This window comes from Lathamus discolor, chromosome W, assembly GCF_037157495.1.
Source record: "Lathamus discolor isolate bLatDis1 chromosome W, bLatDis1.hap1, whole genome shotgun sequence".
Classification (NCBI taxonomy): Eukaryota; Metazoa; Chordata; class Aves; order Psittaciformes; family Psittacidae; genus Lathamus; species Lathamus discolor.
This window is the reverse complement of record NC_088908.1, coordinates 2157636-2183786: the sequence shown is the minus strand read 5'-3', so window position 1 is coordinate 2183786 and position 26151 is coordinate 2157636. Positions and strand designations below refer to the sequence as shown.

Sequence of the window (26151 nt, the reverse complement as noted above, 5' to 3'; positions counted from 1 at the left end):
TCTGAGGGAATCAGCCATTGTAGAGATGATCTATAGTAGGCTGGATGCTGGGAATGCACCCGTAGATCCAGATGAAGTCAAATGTACATGACCCATGTAGCAGAAATTTACACGGAATGCACCATCATCATATGCCCACTCAGTGGCAGAAATAACCTGGAATGAAGTAACGCCACCAACAGTCAATGAGATGATTCAGAAACTCCAAGAATTTGAAGACAATCTCACCCCTTCCATCATTTCAGCTGTGGAAAAACTGTCTCAGGAGTTCAAACACTTGAGAGACAATCTATGCGATCTATCCAGCTCCCCACGTGTACCAACCCACATCTCAGCTATTAACAGAAGGCACCCTACAGCTCGAGAGAGAAGATATAGGAGGTATATGCCACAGGCCACCCTATGGTTTTACCTGTGGGATCACGGAGGAGAGATGAGAAAGTGGGATGGAAAACCTACCTCAGCTCTGGAGGAAGGGGTGGGTGAATTGAAGAGGAAAACAATGGTCAAGGATGATCCTCCCAAGAAAAGTTGCTGCACCAGTCTCTTATGATCACTATTAGAGGGGCCCTGCCTCCAGCCAGGTGGAAGAGGGACAATCAGGTTTACTGGACTGTGTGGATCAGATGGCCTGGCACATCAGTCCCACAGGAGTATAAGGCTCTAGTAGATATCAGTGCACAGTGTACACTGATGCCATCAAGCTGTCAAGAGGTGGGACCCATTTATACTTCTGCAGTGACAGGAGGATCCCAAGAGTTGACTGTACTGGAGGCTGAAATCAGCCTAACTGGGAAGGAGTGGCAAAAGCACCCCATTGTGACTGGTCCAGAGGCTCCATGCATCCTTGGCATAGACTGTCACAGGAGAGGGTACTTCAAAGACCCAAAAGTGTACCAATGGGCTTTTAATATTGCTGCTTTGGAGACAGAGGAAATTGAGCAGCTGTCCACCTTGCCTGGTCTCTCAGAGGATCCTTCTGTTGTGGGATTGCTGAAGATCGAAGACCAACAAGTGCCAATCGCAACCACAAGTGCCAGTGCATTTGTCTCGATTCATTTGGCAGCAGAGTGCAGGCCACAGCTCGCTTTTACTTGGAGAGGCATCCACTACACTTGGAATCGACTGCCCCAGGGGTGGAAACACAGCCCTTCCATATGCCATGGACTGATCCAGACTGCACTGGAACAGGGACAAGCTCCAGAACACCTGCAATACATTGATGAAGATGGGGAAGTCTGGGGTGTACCTCAAGGGGATTTAATTTGGGGGGAAACAGCCAATGAATTCAATTATATGTGTTCAACTGCTATATAACACAGCAGCAGTGGGAGTCTCTCAGAACTGTCCTCAGGCCACCATCAACTGACCCTGACTTCCCTCCAATCATCACCCCAACAAAGAATGAACTTTAATGAAACCAGACGAGTTAGGTGGTGTCATCAGCAGGCAACAATCCAGCACTAGACACCATCTCTCCTGCTCTGAAAGACTGGTACAAGAGATGGAGCCTGACATCATGGACTGAATGAATTCAACAGCTTTATAGGGATGGTCCATGGACTAAGGAATGATATCTCTTGCTTTGTGTGTGTATATATATATACAAAAATATATATCAAGAGACCAAAAGTGATGGTATACTGAAAAATGTGGGATCTGAGCATGACAGGAATGGTACGGAATAAGGGGTAGATACTGTCTTTGGTTCAGCTGTAACAGTTATTTTTCTCCTTCCTAGTACCTAGTGCAGTGCTGTGTTTTCGACTTTAGTCTGAGAACAATGCTGATAACTCCAATGCTTTTAGTTGCTGCTAAGTAATGTTTACCCTGATCAAGGACTTTTCAGTCTCTCATGCTCTGCCAGTGAGGAGGGGCACGGGAAACCATGAGGGAGCAGAGACAGGACACCTGACCCAAACTAGCCAAAGGGATATTCCATACCACAGCACATCGTGCCCAGTATAGAAAATGGGCGGAGTCACCTGGAAGGCCCAGATCACTGCTTGGGTCAGGCTGGGTATCCTTTGGCAGGTGGTGAGCGGTTGTATTGGGCATCACTCGGGTTTATTGATTTGTTTTTTTTCCCTTCCCTTTTTAGTTTTATTTTCTCCCCCTTTGTTACTTCCCTTATCATTAGTAGTAGTCTTATACTTTAGTGGCTGGACTGTGCTTATCTCAACCTGTGGGGTTTAAATTCTTTCAATTATCCTCCCCATCCCTTGGGGTGGGTGGTGGAAAGAAGGGGGGAGTGAGCAAGTGGCTGCATGCTTCTAAGTTACCAGCTGGGCTTAAACCATGACAGGGGCAGTGAGTGATGATAGAGGCCAAGTGGAGGCAGCATGAAGAAGCCTGAAAGTCTCTTGAAATAAATGTCAGAAGTGAAGTGCAACAGAAGTACAGAGTAGAAACACATTTTAATCACAAGAGGCTTTGGCCACAACTGCTCTTTTGTTTGAAAAGGAAACACCAGCAGTTAGCAGAGCCCTTGGTGGTAGGTCCCTGGCCAGCCCCTGCCTCCCCACCCAGCACCACACTCCTGCCACTCACATGCCTCCTGCCATTTCCATCACCTCACAAGTCAAAACAGGACCTAAAGGTACAGCAGCAGAGCTCAACCTGCTCCAGCAGCCTACCCCTAAACAAGACAGCTGCTTCCAACTAGAAAACCCACCTATAAAAACACCCCTGAGGCTCTTGGTGGCCACTCAGCAGCCTGGTCCAAATGGGTCCTCCACCCACTAGCACTAAGGTCTGGCAGCAGAAGCCAACATGGGCTTCTGGATTTGGGCAGCTGCATTGCAGCAAACAAGAAGTGACCAAGTCACCACAGCCAGTCCTACTTAATGATACTCTAATATTGCACCAAGATGTTTTTGAACCTGGAGGCACCAGTTGATGACCTAAACTTGTCCCCACCAAGTTCCCCATAGCATCCCCTCTCTCCCAGGCATGGGGCCCTCACCACGCAGACCAGATGATGCTCTATCTGCCCAGGGTGCCGCTTGGCTGCTGCCAGATCCTAAGCAGAGCTGGAGCTCTTTGCTGGGACAAAAAGGGCTTTCCCAGCTGCGCAGCTTGAGGGAAACAAAAGCTCCCCACCAGTCCCTGTGCCCAAAAGGTACCAAGGGGATGGGATCCAGCAGCTTCACGGCCAGCGCACGGTGCAGAGCTGTGCCTGGAGCACACTACCCCAAGCACCCAAGGCTGTCCAGCCACTCAAGCCTCTGGAGAAGGAAGAGAGCAGGGCACAGCCACCCAGGGGCCATGCCAACAATTCCTCCAACCCCCTCCTCTAGCCAGCAGCTGCCCCAGAAAGAAATAGAGCCACAAAAGCCTCCGGAGGCTCCAGCGGCCTCCATTTCACATCCTGCTCCTACTAAAGATGAGCTTCCCTGCAAGCTCTCAGCTCTGGGCACTGATCCTGGCTGCTGCTGAACCCCTGGCTCTGTGGGACCAGTGGCAGCTATGTGGAGCTCAGTCAGGAGCAGAGCGAGGGTTCAGATGGGTGCCATACTCCCCAGCTGGCAGTAAAGCATACACTGAACTTGCTACATATTAAACAGCAAAAACCAGCTACTTAAAACCAAAGAGCTCTTTAAAAATCCAAGTTATCACTTTTGTTTGTTTAAAAGATCCAGTATGACATCAAGTTAAACTATACAGTATTTTTAATTAACAAACTGCTTAAAAAAAAGGCAAAACAAAATAAAAAAGGAAATAAAACCAAACAAAACTCAGTAGGAAGTTTGACATCTTTGAGGCAGCATGAAGATAACCATCGGTCCCTCTTCCTTGGGCAGCAGAGAGCTAGGTCTGCTTTAACCTACTTAAAGCTGCAGATGAAGAGGACTGAGCCCCAGGGTCAGACCTGTCACTGAACTGTCCCTGTCCCCCTTCACCATCCTCAAAACAAAAGCCCTACTCCACCTTTTAGATGAGCATCCCTGACCAGCAAAGCAGACACTGCCCAGCCCTCTGCAAGGTTCATCTGCCTATACTTGCTGTGTACAACGTTTATTAACCTTGTCCTTACCACCTGTGCAGCACATGGGCAATTTACTGGCTGCTGCTCACTAATTACAGCTTATCACATCACTCTTACCTCACACAAGGGCCAGCCAACAGCACAGAAGAGCTGAGGCAGGCAGGGACCCCTGGGAATCATCGTCCAACCTGCTTGCACAAGGTCAGCTACAGCAGATTGTCCAGGACCGCATCCAGCAAGGGCCTGAGTAACTCCACAGATGGATGTTTAACATCTTAATATCTCCAAAGACAGAGAGGAAAAGGCTGATGGGCAACCCAGTGAGCACACCTTCAACCTCCAAGGCATCTAACTGGCATGTAACAGGTCTCTCAGTCATGAGAAGCCAGCAAATTCCTACAGAGGAAAACACATGAGGCTACATTGACCTTGCTAGGGGAAATTTATTTGTAGAGTGATGTTTACAAGAACTGTGCAAAACCTGAAAAATACAGAAGAGGTAAAGAAAGAGTAAAGGGGTAAAACAGGACTCCCGCAAGAGGGGGAAAAAATGCACTCTTCCTTTACCCACTGCTGACCTTCCCCTCCCTGTGGATCCAGCCTGTAGGCCAGAATGGATGCTCCTGGCTCGCTCTGGTTCTCCCCTGCAAATCAGCCACCAAGCCCCTAGCACGTGGCAGTGTGGGTTCCTGTTGGCAAGGGTAACACCTCTCAGTTGTAGGTTATTAGTAGTGTTCTCACCCTTTAGTGTTCAAACTGCTGGGAGGGCCATTTGCCTGATGCCTCTGGAGGGTTGCTAATGGCCCAAGCGGTACAAAGGGGCCCAGGGGCTGGGGAGGTGTCTTGGCAAGAGAGCTGGGTCCCTCAGGAAGCAGGCTCTCAGTCAGGAGCAGTGTATGGAGACCCTCCTTGCCACATTCTCTGGTAGCGGCACAACGCTTGCTACTACTCCCCATGCTGCTGGCAGGGACGGGCAGGATCACTCAGGACCAGGGTGTGACAGCCAGCAACTGCAAAAGCAGCAATGCCAAAGTGCTTTTTGGAGCTGTGCAGCCCCCATGGTTTTTCCCTTTCTACACTCTAGAAAGAAGGAGAGCAGGTGAGTTCGGTGCAGTGAAAACACTAACAAACTGAAGTGGTCCTTGCAACTGAGCTTGGACCAAAAAAGGTGGGAGATCCCAGCAGCAGAATCCTGCTACTTCCTTGCTGAGAAATGCAGCCCAGGAGAAGGGAGGGCTGTCTCTCTGCCTTGCTCCTGAGCCCTCTCAGGAGGAGTCACCCAGCCCTCTGCACCAACCCCATCAGGCAGGGCAGGGAATAAAGGCCACATGCGAAGGGCTGGTGCCCACAGCTGAGCTCCCAGCACTGGAACTGTAGGTACAGCATGAACTACAGTCCAGGGGACACGAAGCAACTGAAGGCATCGCTTCCTCTCCCCACCTCCCCCTCCTTTCCTCTCCACCCCTTTGAGCTTTTCACATCATCCATTGCCCCTGCAATACAAGTGGTATAGCAACCACAGAAGACAGAGGAAAGTTTACCTGCCTGCATGCCCTCCATATCCCCCAAACTCTGTCTACAACTGAGGAGAGGGAAGGGGAGGCTGAGGCTCCGGAGCATCACGTGCAAGCTGCAAGCTGCCAAGGGGCAGAAGGCTCATGACAAGCAGGCAGCCACCTGGTAGGCACCCTCAGCCGTGTGCTGGATGCTGTGCTCCTGCAGCAGGCCCAAGTCCAGGAACCGCTCCCCACACCACATGCACTTGTACTGCTGCTCCCGAGCATGCACGCTGTGGTGCTTGTTGAGGTGCTCACGCTGCTTGAAGGCCTTCTCACAGGAGGGGCACTTGTAGGGCTTCTCACCGGTGTGCACGCGCCGGTGGCGCTGTAGGTCCGAGGCGTACCTGAACCGCTTGTCACAGTCAGGGCACTGGAGGGGCTTCTCACGGGCCGGATCACAGCGGTGCTGCACAAACTCGGACGAGGAGAAGAAACGTCTCTCACAGAGTGCGCACTTGAGGGGCTTCTCGGAGCAGTGGGCCTGCTGGTGTTTCTGCAGCGCCGAGGCCCGCTTGTAGGACTTGTTGCATATGCCGCACTTGAAAGGACACTCTGCCTTCTGCATGCACTTGTGCTGCAGCAGCTCCGAGGACTGGCTGAAGCCCTTCTGGCACATGTTGCACTTGAAGAGGTTTTCTATGCCGTGCATGTGCTGGTGGTACACCAAGTGCGAGGGCTGCACAAAGCCCTTCTCACACAGGTTGCACTTGAAGGGCTCCTCAGCCTTGTGTGTGCGGCGGTGGCGCATCAGTGTGTATTGCTGCTTGAAGCTCATCTGGCACAGGTCACACTTGAAGGGCCGCTCCTCGCTGTGCGTGCGCTCATGCTGCCGCAGGTCAGATGGACGCTTGAAAGCCTTCTGGCACTCACCGCAGCGGAAGGGCCGCTCCCCGCTGGGTGTGCAGGGGTGCTGCAACAGCTCCGATGACTCCTTGAAGTGCAGCTCGCAGATGTTGCACTTGAAAAGGTGCTCCCCAGAGTGCGCATACATGTGGCGCACCAGATGGGAGCGGTGCTTGAAGGTCTTTTCGCACACCGTGCACTTGTAGGGCCGCTCTGAGCTGTGCGTTCGCTTGTGGTGCACCAGGTGGGACGACTGGCTGAAGCTCTTGTCGCACAGCGTGCACTTGTAGGGCTTCTCGCCCGTGTGGATGCGCTCATGTCGAGACAGCTCTGAGAGGTGCTTGAAGGTTTTCTGACAGATGGAGCAGCTGTAGGGTTTCTCTGAGACATCGAGAGGCTGTGAATGCTCTGCCTCAGGGGGCTTGTAGGTCTTCTCACAGATAGAGCACTTCACAGTATTGCTGTTGTGGATGTTGTGGTGCTGCGCCAGTGAGGTCAGGAGGGAGAAGCCCATCTTGCAGACACCGCACACAAAGGGCTTCTGCTCCACCTGGATGCACTGGTGTTCAAGAAGGTCAGTGGCCTGGTGGAAGATCTTCAGGCACTGGGTACACTGGAAAGAACGGTCATGGCCTGGCAAGCACTGGTGCTCATGGGGGTTGGAGAGGTGAGCAAGGTCATGGCCACACACTCCACATTTGTGGGATAGCTCGCCAGCCTGGAGGGAGGTGTGCTGTTGGTGCTGCAGACCAGGGTCTGGCTGGAGCAGGATGCCATAGACAGCACAGCCCAAGGGGTTGTCAGCAGTGCTGGGTGGGATGGAGTGATCTGGGAGGGCAGCTGCCCCAGTGTGGTGCTGCTGCGGTGGCTGTGGTGGTTGCTGCTGTTGCTGCTGCCAGCTTTCTGACATGCTTGGGGAAAAACACGGGATTTTAGCAGCAACAGCTTCAGTTTCTTGGTGGAAAGGGTTCAAGTAAAAACAAAAATTGAAAGTATCCAAGATCCAGATTCCCTGTAGCTGATCTGCTGAAGTCAAGGACAGAAAATCCAGACCACAGCCAGGATCCTGAGAAGCAAAGAAGCGACCAAGACTTCAGAGCCTCCTCCTTGGATCAGCATAAGTTCTTTGTGGACTAATTTGGTTTGGCTTTTTCTTTTTTCATCAAAAGAACAGGAGGCAGAAGCAAGTGCCTTGAAGACAAGAGGAGGTCCTTCTCCATGCTGGCTGTGATGTACTCACATTTGGGAAGGGTGAGGGAAGCAGCCCAGGGAACAGCTCTCTCTGCAAGGAAGAAGACAGCTCGTGTCAGGTCTCGGAGGAAAGATGGGTAACTCTCCAGTCAACCTCCCCCCACAGCTCACTTGGAAAACTCTCCTGCATCCCTGCAAAGCTGCCAGGAGGCAAGTTTGGAGTTGCTGACCAGAACCAGAGCCCCACCCTCCCCTTGCTGCTGGAGGAAGGATGACTGGACCTGGGGAGGGTCAGGCTCTGCCCACACACAGTCAGGCATGTGTTTGAGCCATGTGCTCTCACAAGAGGAAGCACAACTGCCCAGGTCCCAGACAGCAAAGCCACTACCCAGCTGCTGTCAATTGATGCATTGCCCAGCCCTGCTGGGGGTATGGGCTGAGAACACCAGTCTCTGCACAAGCTGAGGTACACCAAATACTGTGCAATCAAGAAGCTACTGGATTAGATTTTACAGACATCGAGGCAGATCCCAAACTGATCCCACCTCAGCTGAAACACCCCTGTGAAGCAGTTGTGCTCCTCCTGCAGCTTGGGTATTAGGCACATACACAAGGGATGTATGTATGAGATTTCCTCTCTCTCTTGGCAACACTTATAGACTAGGAAGAACCAGAGTGAAGGCTTGCCTTCACCTTGTGGATAGGATATTATCCTATCCACAAACAAAACACAGAACCCACAGGTATTATGTACAGAACCTGCTGTGAAGATAAGTGTTAAAGCAATAACTTGGCTAAACCTCCTACCAAACCATGGAACAGAAGTACACTGGAACTGAACAACCTACACCAGAGCTGCTGCCTAGCCTTACTGCAGAATATCATAGCTCCCTAAAAAGTTCTAGTCTTTCTAGAGATGTCCAGGAAAACCTGGTATAAACTTTAGAAGAGTAAAACCCACCAGTGAGCAGCAGAGCCAACACACCTCAAGATAGAGAAAGGGTCCAGACCTTGGTGAGAAACAGCCTGGGCCATGAGCCCATGTGCATCAGAGCACAGACAGGAATGGGTCAACCCACCTACCCCCACCCAGGGGAAGTAAAACCTTGGTCTTTCAAGGTGTTTGTTGTGTTCAAAACCAAGTGATAACAAGCACTAGAGAAACCCGCTTCCCACCTCCCCCAGCTGTCAGCTGAGGCCAGATCGTTCCCCACAATTTGGGCAGCTTCTGCCTGTGGGGACACTGAATTATTTTGACCACCAGCAAGTTTTGGGCAACAAAATGCCAAAGGCACCATCACAGCCCTGCCAGAAGGCAAGGTCTCTTTCTCCTACACAGATCACCTTCCCTGTGGACACAGAGGGAGGGCTGGCAGCAACAGTCCCTAGCACCAAGCTCGATGGGATGGATACATAAGTTCAGCCCGGCTACCACCTTCCCCCTCAGGCAGCGTTAACCATGACAGGAGCATGTCAGCACAGCACCCCAAACCCATGGAGGAGGAGGAGAACGCGGAATACCAACCTTGGCTTACCGAGGGATCTGCACGGGTACCCGAGCAGGCGCCAGCTCCGAGCCTAACTCATTCCTCCGTGGGAAGTGGGAAACGACAACCATTCCAGGAAAGGAGACAAGAACTCAGAGGTACTTTCAAACTGGAACAGCAGCCCACAGCACGGCCTGCTCCGGCATGGTGCAGCCCTCTCCCACCGCCAGGCCAAGGCTGAGGCCGCCTCAGGGAACGGCGCGGCGAGCCCGGGAGTCGCCGGGGAGCTCGAAGGCCAGCGGCCGCCGCCACAGTCCGCGGCCAGGCCCGTCCCGCCGCTCGCCTCTCCCCATAGGACGGCTCCCGTAGCCCCGCAGGCCGGCGCGCTGACGATGCCCTGCGGCCTGCCCTGCCGCCGAGCTGTGAGAAATCCCGCGCTGGGCTGGGTGGAGGTGTCCCTGCCTGCCCTGGCGAGGCCCACACAAAAGGCAGCGACGGCAGCAGTCAGGCCCCCAACCTGCGGCGGGTGAAAGGCCCCTATCAGCCCGCTCTCCACCCGAGCCTCGTGGCGGCGGGAGCCAGGACAGAGAGAAGAGAAAGATGCACCGGTACCGGAAGCGGGCGGCGGCTGCAGAGGAAGGGAGAGAAAGAGTGATCGAAGCCGGCCGGACCAACTACGGCGACGGAGGAGGTGGGACGAGCCACGGAGGCTGCCCCCTGCTGGGCTGCGCCGACAACAGCACCCCCGCTGGCACCGGGAGGGGCCCTGGCAGCAACGACTTAGAAGGGCCCGGCGGGGCCATGAGGGTAGTGCTGGTGGGATACAGCAGCTCGGAGGAGGAGGAAGAGAAAGAAGAGCACCGGGGCGGCGGCGCGCAGGGGCCTCCACAGGCCAGGTGAGTGCGACGGTACGGGCCTTGGACGGCGGGAGCCAAGCGAAGGTTTACACCAACCAGAACAAGACCAGGTGAGTTAGCAGCGGGGCAGCCTGCCCCCACACCCACCTACAGGTAGGGAATTTGACCTTCCCACATTCTACAAGGTGAGGCATCTTCCAGTACTTCCCTGCCAGTCTGGATGTGCCAGCTTGTTCCCTGTGAGAGGTCCTTGAAATATTCACCTCAAATCAAGAGGCACAGGAAGGTTAGGCTCTGAAGTGGTCTCTTCTGGGCTGCTCATACTTCACACGCTGAACATGATCTTGTTGAGAATGGGAATAGTACAAATCTGTGACTTCTGTATCATGCCCTGTGCAGGCGAGTAAGGATGTTAAGTGTCTGGTGGCCTCTTGAGAATCATGTCTCTGGGGCAAAGGGCCAGAGCAGACACCCCGCTATGCATGGAAGCAGGATTATCCTAGGATAGAATGGGCTTGGGGTGAGCACCGTGGGACTGAGGGTAAAGCTTGGGTCTCTTGAGCACTTTTCTGGGGCATCAGTCCAGCCTTTTTGCTTGGTACTAGCTTTGGGGACAGGTTGTGGAATTTGAAGGGCCAGAGCCTGATTTCTCTATTTCCAGAGCTGAGCAGGGGGCTCTTGTGTATTATTTTGAAGTGACCCACCTACCCACTGCAGGACTGGCCATGGAAGGTTCTCTGTGCAGTTGCTGACTGTGGGGAGGCTGGGAACCAGGCAGCCTTGTCCACTGGTGTCCAGAAAGGCTGGGCTGGGAGAGTCCAGGACTCATCTCACCTCTGGCACTGCCCATATCAGCTCTGCAACTGTTGATCTGGCAGAGGGGACTCCCGGCTTCGGGATCCTCCTGCCTGTGTGATGCCAGGCAGGGCAGCATCACACCAGATCTCCCACCATGGTTCCGTGCGTTGAGCAGATCCTCCTTCACCCCTTACGATCCAGTCCGTTTTGCTTTCAGGACCTGTCATTCCACATCAGCTTGGCCTGGTGTGTGGAGGACCTGTCGGACAGGCTGGAAAGGTAGTGGAGCTCCAGGTACAGCCCTGTGCAGCATGGGGAGCAGGGGAAGAGTAGAGCTGGTGTCCAGCCAAGGGCAGAGGAATTCACTGAGCAAGACAAACTTCACTGGGTTGGAAGAGAAGCTCTTGGGGGCAGTATGAGTTAAATCACCTTCCAGAGGGAAGTCGGAGGCTTCCAGCCACAGATGGCCTCATCTCTGACTCGGTTCAGGGAAGGAGCTGTTGCCTCTGTCCTCTGGCAGATGCACCCTCCTAGTACTGACTCCTGCATCTGTTTTCCAGGACATTGTGGAGAAGTTTGAGGACTCAGCACCCCTGCTGTGTGTCCAGTGGGAGCAAATCCACTGCAAGTCAGGGAACAAGTACTTCTACTTCCCCTTGAGGTAGGGGCCAGTGGGGCTGTGTATGTCGGAGCCTTGAAGAGCCTGATGTTCAACCAAGGACTGCTCTGCAGCACAGCTCAGAGCCCTGCAGGTTCTCACTTCCTGTGCTCCTCTTGCCTGCTCAGCATCTCTAGGCTGTTTGCGGCCTCCAGTCAGGCTACTTCCAAGTCTAAGTTCCTGGCTAAGAAATGTGTTTCACCTGCACTGCTGTATGTGCTGCAGTCAGCACTGGTGGTTCCAGCCATCCCACGGTTGCTAGTTTTGCAGTTTTTTGTAAAGGAAGAAAACCAAATCTCTGTAAAAGTCATAGATGCCTTGTGGGAAGGAGGAAGAAAGTAGCGTGGGAAGCTGTTCCTAAAAGGAGAGTGTCTTGCACTGTTGGAAGTGGCACTGCCACATTGCCAGGAGGCTCTGAGCATGCTTTGCTTGAGGCAAGGACATGGAGCTGGACTCTCTTGGCTGAGCATATCCCTACTGTAAGCCAGCTTGGACAAGTTCCTGGGTCATATTCTGTGTCCCTCTCCCACTGCTGCCGCCTTTGTAGAGAAATTTCAGTATCTGATCCTTTTGCCAAACAGCAGAAGATGAAATTTGGAGGGGAGAGGTTGGGAACCCCTTGTGTCTCAATGCTCCAGGCTGGGTCTAAAAGAAGAGCTTTGGTTTAAGATGGTGCATGCCATCAGCCCAGGACTTGTTTTGGTGGGCTGCTTCTTCACTATATAGCAAAGGGGGGTCCTGGGTTCGCTTGGGGGGGGGGGGGGGGGGATCTGGCCCCTGCCAGCTACCTTCTGCCTAAGGCTGACCCCTGAGACCAGAGGATGCCCCCCACAATGTTACAGGATAGGGTTGGAGCTCTTCCCTGCTTCCCAACTGCTGCCTGTGTGCTCTGGCTTGCCTGTGCTGCCTGCCTGGGCATGAATGTCCCATGACTGGAGGATAGTGCTGGGGGGGAATGAGTCAGGTCCTGTCCTTCCAGGGTCTGGAATTGTGTGTCCCCAGGTCCCGCCTGTCACACTCACACTCCCTGGTGCAGGCATGACTGTGGCTATACAAGTACCTGTCCACCATGTGCTTGGTTGTCATGGTTTAAGCCCATCTGGCAACCCAGAACTACGCAGCCGCTTGCTTGCTCCCCCACCTTCCTCCCTCCGCTCCCAGAGGGATGGGGAGGAGAATCGAAAGAATGTAACTCCCACAGGTTGAGATAAGAGCAGTCCAGTAACTAAGGTATAACACAAACCACTACTGCTACCACCAATAATAATAATGATAAGGGAAATAACAAGGGGAAAGAATACAACTGCTCACCACCCGCCGACTGATACCCAGCCTGACCCAAGCAGCCATCTGGGCTTTTCGAGGAGCTGCCCTCAGTTTCTATACTGAGCATGATGTGCTGTGGTATGGAATACCTCTTTGGTCAGTTTGGGTCACGTGTCCTGTCTCTGCTTCCTTCCGTCTTCCCTCTCCTCCCTGGCAGAGCATGAGACTCAGAAAGTCCTTGGTCAGACTAAACATTACTAAGCAGCAACTAAAAACATCGGTGTTTTCAGCATTGCTCCCAGGCTGAAAGTCAAAAACACAGCACTGCACCAGCTACTAAGAAGGAGAAAAATGACTGCTACTGCTGAACCCAGGACATTGGCTCAGACCTCCACAGCCCTCACCAAGATGCAGAAGTTCTACAGCATTGCTGTCACCAGTGTCCTGGATGCGGAGACCAAGGCGTGAGTTTCTTCATGTCCTCCTGCTCTGTCAGCAGGCAGCTCCACTTCTGGGCTCTTTGACTCTTTCCCAGAGCTCTGCCTGCCTCTGGAAATGTGGGTGCTATCTCCCATGGGAACTGCATCTCCCCTTTTGGGGGCTGCCCCACTGCAGCCAGGACCCCCCCCTTGCCATCCGTGGCTGCCGTGGGCTCACCCTGGCTTAATGCCCTCCTGGCAGGTGGATAAAACGTCCCCACTGTGGAGTCCCAAACCAGTTTGGGGCACACATGAAGTCCAACATGCGACAGAAGCGGTACACATTGATGGGGCATCGCTGGAGCCAGTCATCTCACCTTCAGGTACCTAATGTCTCCAGCCTGGGCTCCCCGCTCCCCCAGCCCATGGAATGTTATGGACCCCCTTGGGGAGTGAGCACTGTCCCAGGCCATCCCACAGTAAGCTCTGTACCCCCAGCATCCAAAACTACAGGGAGAAGCTGGGTAGGTACCACTCATACGAGGCCATCCGCCGAGCATTCCGGGTGTGGGAGGATGCCACACTGCTGGTTTTCCGGGAGGTGCCCTTCCAGCAAAAGCAGAAGAAGGAGGCCAACATCATGGTGCTCTTCACCTCTGGCTTCCATGGAAACAGCTGCCCCTTTGATGGCAGCGGGGGGGGGGGGCGGGATTTGGCTCACACCTACTTTCCTGGCCATGGCATGGGGGGGACACGCATTTTGACTTGGATGAGCCCTGGATGCTGGAGAACATGTCTGGTGAGCTGAGGGCCAAGGAGGTGGTGAAGGCAACCAGAGGAGCCTGGTGGTCCCTGGGTTTGAGGGCAGGGGAATGCTCTGGTGTGCGCAGGAGCAGCAGAACACCTTCCACAGGAGCACCCTCTTCGCAGTGTTGTGGCCAAGGACGTTGTGTCCTCCACCCCACCTTGCTGATGGTGCCTTTCGCTGCAGGGAACCACCTTTTCTAAGTGGCTGTGTGTGAGCTGGGGCACTTGCTGGGCTTGGAGCACTCCAGCAACCCCAGCGCGATCATAGAATCAGCCAGGTTGGAAAAGACCTTTAAGATCACCAAGTCCAACCATTATCCCAGCACTGCCAAGCCCACCACTAAACCATGTCACTGAGGGCCTCATCTACATGTTTTTACGTAGCTTCATCTACATCTACAGTTTTTGAACACTTCCAGGGACGGTGACTCCACCACTGCCCTGGGCAACCTATTCCAATGCCTAAGCACCCTCTCTGTGAAGAAACGGTTCCCAATATCCAAGCTAATATCCAAACCAGGAAACAGGGAAGGCATTTTACATAATGAGCCTTTCAAGAATGCTCAAACCTGAGAAGTCAAATCCTTTCTCTTACCACTTATCATGGTCCCCTTCTACCAGTGTATGGATATGGAGAACTTCCAGCTGCCCGAGGATGACCTCAAGGGCATCCAGCAGCTCTATGGTGAGGAGCTGGGTGGGGGTTGGCTCAAGGGTGGGATGCTGGGCATGTGTCTGGAGAAACTGAGGCAGGATGCTGATGGTCTGCATCACCCCAACCCTTCTCTCACTGTCGTGGTTTAAACCCAACCACAAACCTCGTCCACTCACTCTCCCCACTTCTTGCCCTCCTCCTGCTCCTGGAGGGACGGAGAGGAGAATCAAAAAGAATGCAACTCCCACGGGTTGAGATAAGAACAGCCCAGTAACTAAGGTATAACACAAATCACTGCTGCTACCACCAATAATAACAGTGCTAAAGGAAATAACAAGAGGAAAGAATACAACACCTCAACACCAGCCGACCGATAACTCGCCCCACTCCCCCCAGCCGAGCACCGACCGATACCTCGTCCAACCCTGCAGTCCCTCTAGCCCTTCTGCCTCCCTCCCAGTTACCTCCTGGGCATGACGTGCTGTGGTATGGAATACCTCTTTGGCTAGTTTGGGTCAGGTGTCCTGTCTCTGCTTCCTCCCAGCCTCCCCTCCTCCCTGGCAGAGCATGAGGCTCAGAAAGTCCTTGGCCAGACCAAACATTCGAGCAGCAACTGAAAACATCGGCATTATCACCACTGTTCCCAGGCCAAAAGATCAAAACACAGCACTGTACTAGCTCCTAAGAAGGAGAAAACTGACTGCTGCTGCTCAACCCAGGACATTATCCACCCCTTATTCCATACCATTCACGTCATGCTCAGATCCCACATCTTCAATATGCCATCACTCTTACATATATATATATACATCTACATACACACAGAGAAAAAGATCATTTCTTAGTGCATGGACCTATAAAGCTGATGAGTCCATCTGGTCCATGATGTCGGGCTCCATCTCTTGTAACAGTCTCTCAGGGCAGGAGAGGCTGTGTGCAGTGTTCACACTCGTGAATAACCTGGGCAATAGTGTCCATTGCTAAGTCCACCCCTCGATCATGAGTCCATCTCTATGTTGCATCTCTGCCCTGATGGCCTGAAGTGTCATGGCCCACCAGGCTCAAAACAATTCACTGTCCCCTTCAGCAGTTTCTGCAGCTTGTTGCTGGGGACTCCATACAGCTGCCTTCCATCTCCAATGCTTCCAAAGCACTGGAGGGGCCCAGTGGACCAGATACTCGCTCATACTGTCCCACACACACTGCCACTCATGACTGTCCAGCCTTGGGGAAGATCTCCTGGTCCTCCCATATTGTTGTCTAACCCCAGACAAGACCCAAACCTGACTCTGCTTAACTTCTGAGATCAGACAAAATGGCGGTGGGTAGAACACACTCTGTGTGTGTGCCATCATGCTGATCCCCATCGCAATCAGCAGGCAGGTCCCAAGGGTACCCACAGGCCATTCAAACCCTTCAGAACTCTCCAATGACGCTGCTGTACTTGTCCCTGGGGCTGGTGTCGCTGCTGTGCTTGCCGGCTCTCCCACCACCAGCTTCTCTCTTCCCGGGTGCAGCTCTTCCTCCTCTGCCTTGCTGGGAAATGCTGCGTGCGCTGCTGCATCCTCCTGCGGCTCGGCGGGCGGCTGCCGGGGGACGCTCTCGGCCGCCGCGGGGCTGGGCTCGGCCGCGGGGCTCGGCTCCTCCGCGGGGCTCGGCTCCTCCGCGGGGCTCGGCTCCTCGGCCGCCTCCTCCCGCTGCTCAGCAGCCGCCTCCTTCCCGGCCTCCGGTCCCGCTCCCGCCGCCGCCTGGTCCCCGGGGCCGCTCTCCCGGGCCGGTTCGGCCGCCGCCGGCTCCCGGGGCCGCTCCCCCTCGGCTCCCCGCAGCCTCACGAAGACGGAGGTGAGGACAAGGGCCAGGACGGTGAAGAGCAGCGGGACGGCCGGGTACAAGTCCACGGCCACATCCATCTCTCCCTGCTGCCGGAGCCCAACCGTATTACAAGCCATTGCCATAAAGTACAGTGAAACAAAAACCTTAGCCCAAGCCCCACACTTGATAAACACTAACACAGGGAATACCGGCTCTAAGTAATGTACTACATTCTGAAGCTCTGAGAGCAAGAGAAACAACTTTGAGAGCCAATAAATCAGCACTGTGACGACTATTAATCTGATCATCTCCGTCATTATCTCAACCCTTCGTGCCCCACGTTGGGCGCCAAAAAGAACTGTCGTGGTTTAAACCCAACCACAAACCTCGTCCACTCACTCTCCCCACTTCTTGCCCTCCCCCTGCTCCTGGAGGGACGGAGAGGAGAATCAAAAAGAATGCAATTCCCACGGGTTGAGATAAGAACAGCCCAGTAACTAAGGTATAACACAAATCACTGCTGCTACCACCAATAACAGTGCTAAAGGAAATAACAAGAGGAAAGAATACAACACCTCAACACCAGCCGACCGATAACTCGCCCCACTCCCCCCAGCCGAGCACCGACCGATACCTCGTCCAACCCTGCAGTCCCTCTAGCCCTTCTGCCTCCCTCCCAGTTACCTCCTGGGCATGACGTGCTGTGGTATGGAATACCTCTTTGGCTAGTTTGGGTCAGGTGTCCTGTCTCTGCTTCCTCCCGGCCTCCCCTCCTCCCTGGCAGAGCATGAGGCTCAGAAAGTCCTTGGCCAGACCAAACATTTGAGCAGCAACTGAAAACATCGGCGTTATCACCACTGTTCCAAGGCTAAAAGATCAAAACACAGCACTGTACTAGCTCCTAAGAAGGAGAAAAATGACTGCTGCTGCTCAACCCAGGACACTCACCCACCCAATCCAGGTACCATGGATGAACACCCTCAGCCCACCAAGCCTTTGCCCGCTGTGACACCCTGGAGACCTGGCAGACCAGAGACCCCCTAAATCACCACCCCCAGGTAAACCAGACTGACCCCCCAAGCCTGGCAGCCCAGACTGGCCTGACCAATACAGCCCAATATGGAGAGGCCTGGCAGATTGATTATATCACACTCCCACCAACCCGCCAAGGCAAGCGCCATGTGCTTACCATGGTGGAAGCAACCACCGGATGGCTGGAAACATACGCTGTGCCCCACGCCACTGCCCGGAACACTATCCTGGGCCTTGAGAAACAGATTTTGTGGTGACATGGCACCCCAGAGAGAACTGAGACAGTGGGACTTATTTCTGGAACAACCTTATAGACACTCAGGCCAAAGAGCATGGCATTGAGTGGGTATATCACATCCCCTACCATGCACCAGCCTCTGGGAAAATCGAACGGTACAATGGGCTGTTAAAAACTACACTGAGAGCAATGGGTGATGGGACTTTCAAACATTTGGATACACACTTACCAAAGGCCACCTGGTTGGTCAACACCAGAGGATCTGCCAACAGGGCTGGCCCAGCCAGTCAGAACTTTTACATACTGTAGAGGGGGACAAAGTTCCTGTGGTGCACATAAATAATTTGCTGGGGAAGACAGTCTGGGTTATTCCTGCTTCAGGTAAAGGCAAGCCCACTCGTGGGATTGCTTTTGCTCAGGGACCTGGATATACTTGGTGGGTAATGCGGGAAGATGGCAAAGCCCAATGTGTACCTCAAGGGGTACCCCCAAGGATTTTGGGGGAAAACAGCCAATGAACTCAACTGTATGCTGTTGCCTGCTATGTAGTACTTTTATAGCCCATCAACTAGATGTCTTCAGGTCACCAGCGACTGGCCCTGACTTCCCTCCTACCATCATCCCAACAATAAGTGAGCTTTGACGAAACCAGAGTAGCTCAGCAGTGTCCAGACATGTTCGGAGGTGTCATCAGCAGGCAACAGTCTAACACTGCACACCGTCTCTCCTGCTCTGAAAGACTGTTACAAGAGATGGAGCCCGACATCATGGAACGGATGAATTCAGCAGCTTTACAGGGACTGGTCCATGGACTAAGGAAATATATCTGTGGGGGGGGGGGTGTGTGTATTTGTGTGTATATATATATATGATACAAAAGCAATGCTATATTTTAAAATAGGGGATCTGAGCATGACGTGAATGGTATGGAATAAGGGGTGGATACTGTCCTGGGTTCAGCAGTAGCAGTCATTTTTCTCCTTATTAGCTGATGCAGTGCTGTGGTTTTGACTTTAGCTTGAGAACAGTGCTGATAACACACCAATGTTTTTTAGTTGTTGCTAAGTAATGCTTACTCTGATCAAGGATTTTTCAGTCCCATGCTCTGCCAGTGAGGAGGGGCACAGGAAGCCGGGAGGAAGCAGAGACAGGACACCTGACCCAAACTAGCCAAAGAGGTATTCCATACCACATCACGTCATGCCCAGTATAGAAACTGGGGGCAGTTACTCAGAAGGGCTAGATCTCTGCTCGGGTTGGGCTGGGTATCGGTCAGTGGGTGGTAAGCAATTGTATTCTCTTCCCTTGTTCTTTCCCTTATCATTATTATTATTGGTATTAGCAGAAGTGATTTTGTGTTATACCTTAGTTACTGGACTGCTCTTATCTCAACCCATGGGAGTTACATTCTTTCAATTCTCCTCCCCATCCCTCTGGGAGCAGGGGGAGGAAGAAGGAGGGGAGTGAGTGAGCGGCTGCGTCATTCTGAGTTACCGGCTGGGCTTAAACCATGACAATCCTCAGCCTCATGTACGTCATCATCATGCAGAGGAAGGGCACCTCGTGGATCCTCTTGTACTGCGCACTCTCCCTGCAGGAGTGGGTCTGACCCTGCTCCTCCACCGACCTCCCCACCACCATGCTGCTAATGATGAATCTGACCTCCCCTCCCCTTGTCCTTCCCCACGGCCTCAGCCCCACTCCCCCCTTGTTGCTTGGTGCTCTTTCAGCCTCAGAAAAGGGGGGATGTGTCGTGTACCCTCAAGAAACTGTGCTGGCACCAGGAGATGGTCATAGTGGGGCTGGAGAGCATCCACATTCTACTTGTGCCTCCCTGGGCTGTGACCTTCACATTGCTCCCCATCATGCTGTGGCTGTACCACATGTGGGGAGCAGGCTGGGGCTGCTCTCACATGCTGCGAGGTGGCAGGTCTCAGTTGCCAGCACTGTGCTAGCCAGGAAGCACAAGGGGAAGGGGGATGCTGAGCCTTGTGGCTATTTCCTCTTGAACCACAGAGATACAGGGATGTGGTGCCTAAAGAGGGTGCAAGTGGGAGTGACACCACCTGCAACCCCTCTTTTGGGCTCAGCTCAGCCTGGGCCCAGCTGGGAACACAGGGTCCTGCGGGCACGACCACCTCGTACGTACATTAAATGGGTTGGGTGTGTGGTGAGCCGTGGTGCATCTTTTCTGGGGACCAAGCAGATTTGGGGTCAACAGGGGGGTTGCCTAGGAGCTGCGTGCCATGGAGAGATGTGGGGCAGTGGCCAATGGTTTCCCTGCAGCAGCACCCACCCTGAGGCTACCAATACTGGGGCAGTCAGTGGAAGCAGCTCCCCCCAGCAAGGGACAGAGACACCTTTCACCAGCTCCCACAGCAGTGGGAATGTTTCCGGGAACACAGCGTACCTTGTTCTCCCCCAGCTGGGTGCCCTAACCCCAGGGTGGCCGCAGCTATTCCCCGCACAGGGCGCATGGAGTGTGGTCCCTCCTCGAGCAGGTTCACTGGGTGCTTTGGCTCCTGAGCCCTGCAGCTGCAGAGATCCAGGGATTGATCACTGGTGTGGTAAAGATTAGACCAGGGGTAAATAGAGAATTGGTTTTATCCAGGGAAAAATTATGCTCAGCCTTTAACGGGATTGAAAACCAAACTGCAGAGGCATGTGGTGGGATGGATATCTGCTTCCCTGGCTCTACTGGTGCTCACTGGGGTGGTGAGCTGGGGCTCACAGGGAAAGCCAGCCCAGGGTGCCCAGCACCAGGCTTGTGGCATCCCCTTCCCTGGGCAGGGAGTGGGCTCCTTGCTGACTCTGGGTGGGATAGGGCCCAGGAGCAATGCAGCCGCTCACTCACTCCCCCCCTTCTTCCTCCTCCCTGCTCCCTGAGGGATGGGGAGGAGAATCGAAAGAATGTAACTCCCACGAGTTAAGAAGAGTCCAGTAACTAAGGTATAACACAAAACCACTACTGCTACCACCAATAATAATAATGATAAGGGAAAGAACAAGGGAAGAGAAAACAATTGCTCACTACCTGCCAACTGATACCCAGAGATTCGGAGAAAACTCCAGGAACAAACTCACCAACAGAGTTTCAAGCTGATAAGCAGGTATTCTTTATTGGGGCGCCGGGAGACACAGGGGATAGCTCCTCCTAACACGTGTCACCGTACTGCTATACAGGCCATCCTTATATGGTCACTGGGCATATTGCATCATTTTCCAGAAAGTTTCCCGCATGCATACAAAAATGTGATGGTGGTCTTTAAGGGTCGTTTTTCTCAACAATCTTCATAACCAGCTTAATTAACATTACAGACATAGCAATCATCCTGTCCTTCTACTTATCAGTGAGTTTAACTGTGCCCATCCTGGACATGTGCTAGTCCCAGCTACTCCGCATCCCCAGGTCCTGTTTTTCTATTCTGCTTTTCTTACACCTTTTGTACTAAGGTCCTGAAACAATGTCAATGTCCTGGGTTCAGCAGTAGCAGGTATTTTTCTCCTTCTTAGTAGCTAGTGCAGTGCTGTGTTTTGATTTTTTGGCCTGGGAACAGTGCTGATAACGCCAATGTTTTTAGTTGCTGCTCAAATGTTTGGTCTGGCCAAGAACTTTCTGAGCCTCATGCTCTGCCAGGGAGGAGGGGAAGCTGGGAGGAAGCAGAGACAGGACACCTGACCCAAACTAGCCAAAGAGGTATTCCATACCACAGCACGTCATGCCCAAGATGTAACAGAGAGTTACCCGGAAGGGCTAGAGGACTGGAGGGTTGGATGAGGTATTGGTCAGTGCTTGGCTGGGGAGAGTGGGGCGAGTTATTGGTCGGCTGGTGTTGAGGTGTTGTATTCTTTCCTCTTGTTATTTCCTTTATCATTATTATTATTGGTGGTAGCAGCAGTGGTTTGTGTTATACCTTAGTTACTAAACTGTTCTTATCTCAACCCGTGGGAGTTGCATTCTTTTCGATTCTCCTCTCTGTCCCTCCAGGAGCAGGTGGAGGGCAAGAAGGGGGGGGGGGGGGGGGGGGGAGTGAGTGAATGAAGTTTGTGGTTGGGTTTAAACCAGGACAGTCAACTACCTTCAAGCACAGCAGTTACTTTCCCTTACAAAGCCATCAAACTTAACATTACTTAGAACTGATTACATTGTGCTTTTGTTTTGTGCCTCCTTGTCTCAAATCCCCCCTTTTTCTGTCCTTTTGCAAATTCTTTTGCAATATTTTATATACTACCATTACCATCTAGAGTCTTTTTGAAGTAGTTTCCTGTTTATACTTGATGCTTAAATTTCATTTCTTTTTCCAATCTTCATAACTTATCATAGATCATTTACAATACCAGAAAGAAAATTGTGTTATACCACAAGTAATCAATATTAAAACAATTAATATTAATATTCCTGCAACCAGTTGCCTTAACCAGGAGAGATCAGGTAACCATAAAGTTAACTTTTTCCATATTTCTTCAAACCCCCAGGAGGTATCATCCTTGGCCATTTTATGAAATATTTTCGTTTGTTTCCAAATTTCCTCCAGATCTGTTTCAGGAACAGCAACTTTCATTGATTATGGAACAAACTCCTCCTTGTGAAGCCAATAGCATGTCTAGAGCAATTCAGTTTTGTAGACTGCTAGTATTCACCCACAAATTTGTCCATGAGATAGCGTTGGAAATTGGAACGCCAATTAATGGAAGGCCCTGATCTTCTCCTGATTTAGGCAACTGTGCACACACTCAAGAGTCACTACAATTAACAACTTTAGTAACATTCTACATTAATTTCAGGTGTAAGTATTGGTCCCAAGCTGGTATGCCAGTTATCATATAAGTCCAAATTATGACTGATGCAATTTCATATGTGAGGGTCCTGAAGGTTCTATCCGCCATGTCTTCTCTGGTACTGGTGCTTTCTTTATTTTTGAATAATATATCCAAGCAGGTTCTTCCTTTATCTTCACTGCTGTAAAGGTGGTCAATATTATCTGGTACGGTCTGCTCCACTCCACTTCTCCTGTAGAGGATCTCCTGAAAAATTCTTAACATAAACCCAGTCTCTGGATCTAAAAGGGTAAGTCGGAGAATCCACACCTCTCGCTCTTGTCCCCAATATTCTCTTATTTCTTCTAATTGTTTTCCCAGATTGACCAGAAACTATCGGAGATAGCGAGGTTTAGTTCAAATTCTTAATAGAGCCAGTGGTAAGGCTTGGTACCAATATAAATTAGTTTCTTGACATATTTTACTAATCTGTTGTTTGATCATCTTTTCTACTTGTCCACTGGCCTGAGGCCTGTACGGAACATGTAGTTGCCAATCAATTTCTAATTTTTGCTAATTTCTTGTAACTATTTTACGCTAAAGTGCGAGCTTCGTTCGGAAGAAATTGCTGCTGGTACTGCAAAACAAGGTATTATATCATTTAACAATGTTCCCCCTTTTCGACCAACTCCTGCAGAAGGTACCTCTCAGCGCCTTACCATGTGCATTTGATAGAGAGGTCAAAATCATTATGCGTTGTAACATTCGCCAGTTCCAAACAAATAATCCAATAGACAATATGAAACTAAGACTAACTAATATTAGAAGGACAACAATGGGGTGACAACGTATTCAGTATACCAGTTGCAGTTGGTGACCATCCAAAAAGTACATCCCACCAGTGGTGGCTTGTATCTTGTCCTACCCTTAATAGAACTCTGATTATTTCTTCCGTGTCATGATGGACAGTAATTAAAGTTTTCTTTCCATTTTCCTGGACCCCTCTTATTATATTTATCAGGTCTGGATGTTCTATTAATTGTTTTACCAACGTAAGGTCCATTCCAATAGGGGTAGATAATAGCTCGTGGTACACTGTGTAATTGGATTTTATCAGTTGGTGGGATACAACTGGTGCTGAATATGTAAAGTCACACCCAGTGATCTTAGTAAAATTACAAATACAAAAATTAGAATGATTCTTAACAGTCACAATTTCATTATCATTATCTATCCTCACAAAAGCACAAGCAGTTCTTAAGCACACACATATATACAATATATACAAGTACAACATATACAAGTACAGTCCTTTGAGTAATGTCTGGATGGATTTCAAAATTACAAATGCCTTGTTCTGTATCAAGGGACAGCCTGGAAGGGCTGGGACTGCAGGGTTGGACGAGGTATCAGTCGGTGCTCGGCTGGGGGGAGTGGGGCAAGTTATCTGTTGGCTGGTGCTGAGGTGTTGTATTCTCTTCCCTTGTTATTTCCTTTATCATTATTATTATTGGTGGTAGCAGTAGTGATTTGTGTTATACCTTAGTTAGTAAACTGTCCTTATCTCAACCCGTGGGAGTTGCATTCTTTTCGATTCTCCTCTCCGTCCCTCCAGGAGCAGGTGGAGGGCAAGAAGAGGGGGGAGTGAGTGAATGAGGTTTGTGGTTGGGTTTAAACCATGACAGTTCACTTCCAACACTGCAGACACTGTATGGGACACTAGCATTGTCATTTTCTGGTCCAAGGTAAATTCGCGTGCTTCTTGGATATTCAGCACGACTGCTGTAACAGCTCTGAGGCACCCAGGCCATCCTTTGGCTGCTACGTCTAACTGCTTAGAAAAATAAACAACTTCTCATCGGTATCGACCGAAGACTTGTGCTAGTATTCCCAGGGCAATCCCTTGTCTCTCATGAGAAAATAAAAATAATGGTTTACTCACGTGTCTGGAAGTCCTAGAGCTGGAGCTGACATGAGAGCATTCTTCAGCTGGTCAAAGGCCCGCGTGGCCTCCTTTGTCCACTGGAGGTCTCTATTTCCATTGACAATGAGTGTATATAGGGGCTTTACAAACAGCCCATAGTTGTAAATCCACAACCTGCAACACCCCGTCATGCCCAGGAAGGTCCGCAGTTCTTTTATTGTCCGGGGTTTCAGGGTTTGACATATTGCTTCCTTACGATCTTGCCCTAAAGTCCGTTGTCCAGCGCTAACCTCATAGCCCAGGTAAATCACTTTCTGTTTCACTACCTGGGCCTTTTTCTTAGACGCCCTATATCCCTGGAGTCCCAGGAAATTTAAAAGGCTTACTGTCCAAGCCACACAGGTCTCTTCTATCTGGGTGGCAATTAAGATGTCATCTACATACTGCAATAGCTTCCCTTCTTCTGTCGGAGCATCCCAGGACTCTAAGTCTTTTGAAAGTTGTTCTTCAGAGTGGGACTGTTCTTAAATCCTTGAGGCAACACCCTCTACATGAGCTGGGTTTTGCACCCACTTTTAGGGCTTTCCCATTCAAATGCAAAGGTTTTCTGGCTGGCTTCATGGAGAGGGAGGCAAAAGAAAGCATTCTTCAAATCTAGAACGGTAAACCAAGTTATCTCTGATGTTAAGCATGTTAGCAAAGTGTATGAATTTGCTACTACAGGGTAAGGATCCTCAGTTATTTTAACAGCCTGTAAGTCCTGTACCACCCGGTATGACCCATCAGGTTTACGAACAGGTGAAATAGGGGTGTTAAAATCAGATTGGCACTCTTTTAGCAGTCCTAGCTGTAGGAAATTTTCAGTCATTGGACAAATTCCTTCCCTATCTTCCCTTTTCGGGGGGGGTCAGGGGGTATTGTTTAATCCTGGCTGGCTGTTTTCTCTCCTTGAGCTTATTCTGTATCGGGGGGGGGGGGGGGGGGGGGGTTGCCGGGGGGGGTGTGCATTTTTGGCCCTTCCAGGTATGTTTGTAGCTCATACCCCTGGGAATACCTGATCCAGTATATCTTCAATCTGACTTCTCCCTCGACATGATTAGTGATCAAACCTAAGCTTTAATACCTCTATAAACTGTTGGTCGTTTACTTTTAAAGTGATCTCACCTCCTTTGAAAGTAATGGTCGCTCCCAAGTGTTCTAACAAATCTCTCCCCAAAAGAGCTTTTGGGGAGTTAGGCATATACAAAAACTTATGGATGCCCCATTGTTTTCCCGACTGATATTTTAATAGTTTACAAAAATAAGCCTTTTCACCTTGGTCAGTCACCCCTTTTACTATAATATAATCGTCCCCAAAGGCATTAAAGCTTTGTTTAAAACTGAATACCTTGCGTCCGTACCAACCAAAAATTCCACTTCCTTTTTTTTTTTTTTTTTTTTTGTCCCCTGGCTCCATTATAACCAGTGGATCTGCTAGGGAAGATTCCCCTGATCCCCGTCAGCCTAGTTCCAGTTCAGTCACCGGAGCCATCCCATGGCACTCCCCCCACCAGGGCAGTCTCACTCCCCGCGTCCAAACTCCTCATAGCACACACACCGATCCGGTTCCCCAGAAGAGGAGGCCACTCCCCACTTGTTACCGACGTTCCTCCTCCACCAGTTTCAAAGCAACCAGCGCAGCCGTGGCTAAAGCACGACACAGCTTTTACTTTTCTATCTGTTTCTGATTCCTATACACTCTCCATACTTCCTCCTTCACTCCCGTCCACATTTATTCAACAACCCCTCAGTCCCGTCTGTCAACATGTCTGTTCCCACTTGTTTGCCTGCCCCAGCACCCATCCCATGCTCCAACAGAG

The 26151-nt window shown here is 51.4% G+C and overlaps 1 protein-coding gene across 3 annotated transcripts; it reads right to left on the bottom strand.

The window, feature by feature from the left end:
- Nucleotides 1-3763: 3763 nt before the first annotated feature.
- LOC136004330 (zinc finger protein 319-like) lies at nt 3764-24911 on the bottom strand. 3 transcript variants are annotated; one of them, XM_065660753.1, is made up of 2 exons: nt 24311-24911; nt 3764-7672 (listed from the first exon to the last, which is right to left on the bottom strand). In XM_065660753.1, the coding sequence occupies exon 2, from the start codon at nt 7298-7300 to the stop codon at nt 5645-5647; it is 1656 nt and encodes a 551-aa protein (XP_065516825.1). In that variant the 5' UTR covers nt 7301-7672; nt 24311-24911; the 3' UTR covers nt 3764-5644. The 3 variants fall into 3 exon arrangements, with proteins under 3 accessions (XP_065516825.1, XP_065516823.1, XP_065516824.1); XM_065660751.1 differs by lacking the exon at nt 24311-24911 and adding an exon at nt 9107-9770; XM_065660752.1 differs by lacking the exon at nt 24311-24911 and adding an exon at nt 9117-9770.
- Between the last annotated feature and the right edge of the window lie 1240 nt (nt 24912-26151).

Excerpts from the sequence above, each read along its gene's own strand:
- LOC136004330 (XM_065660753.1), bottom strand. The coding sequence starts at position 7,300 with ATGTCAGAAAGCTGGCAGCAGCAACAGCAGCAACCACCACAGCCACCG.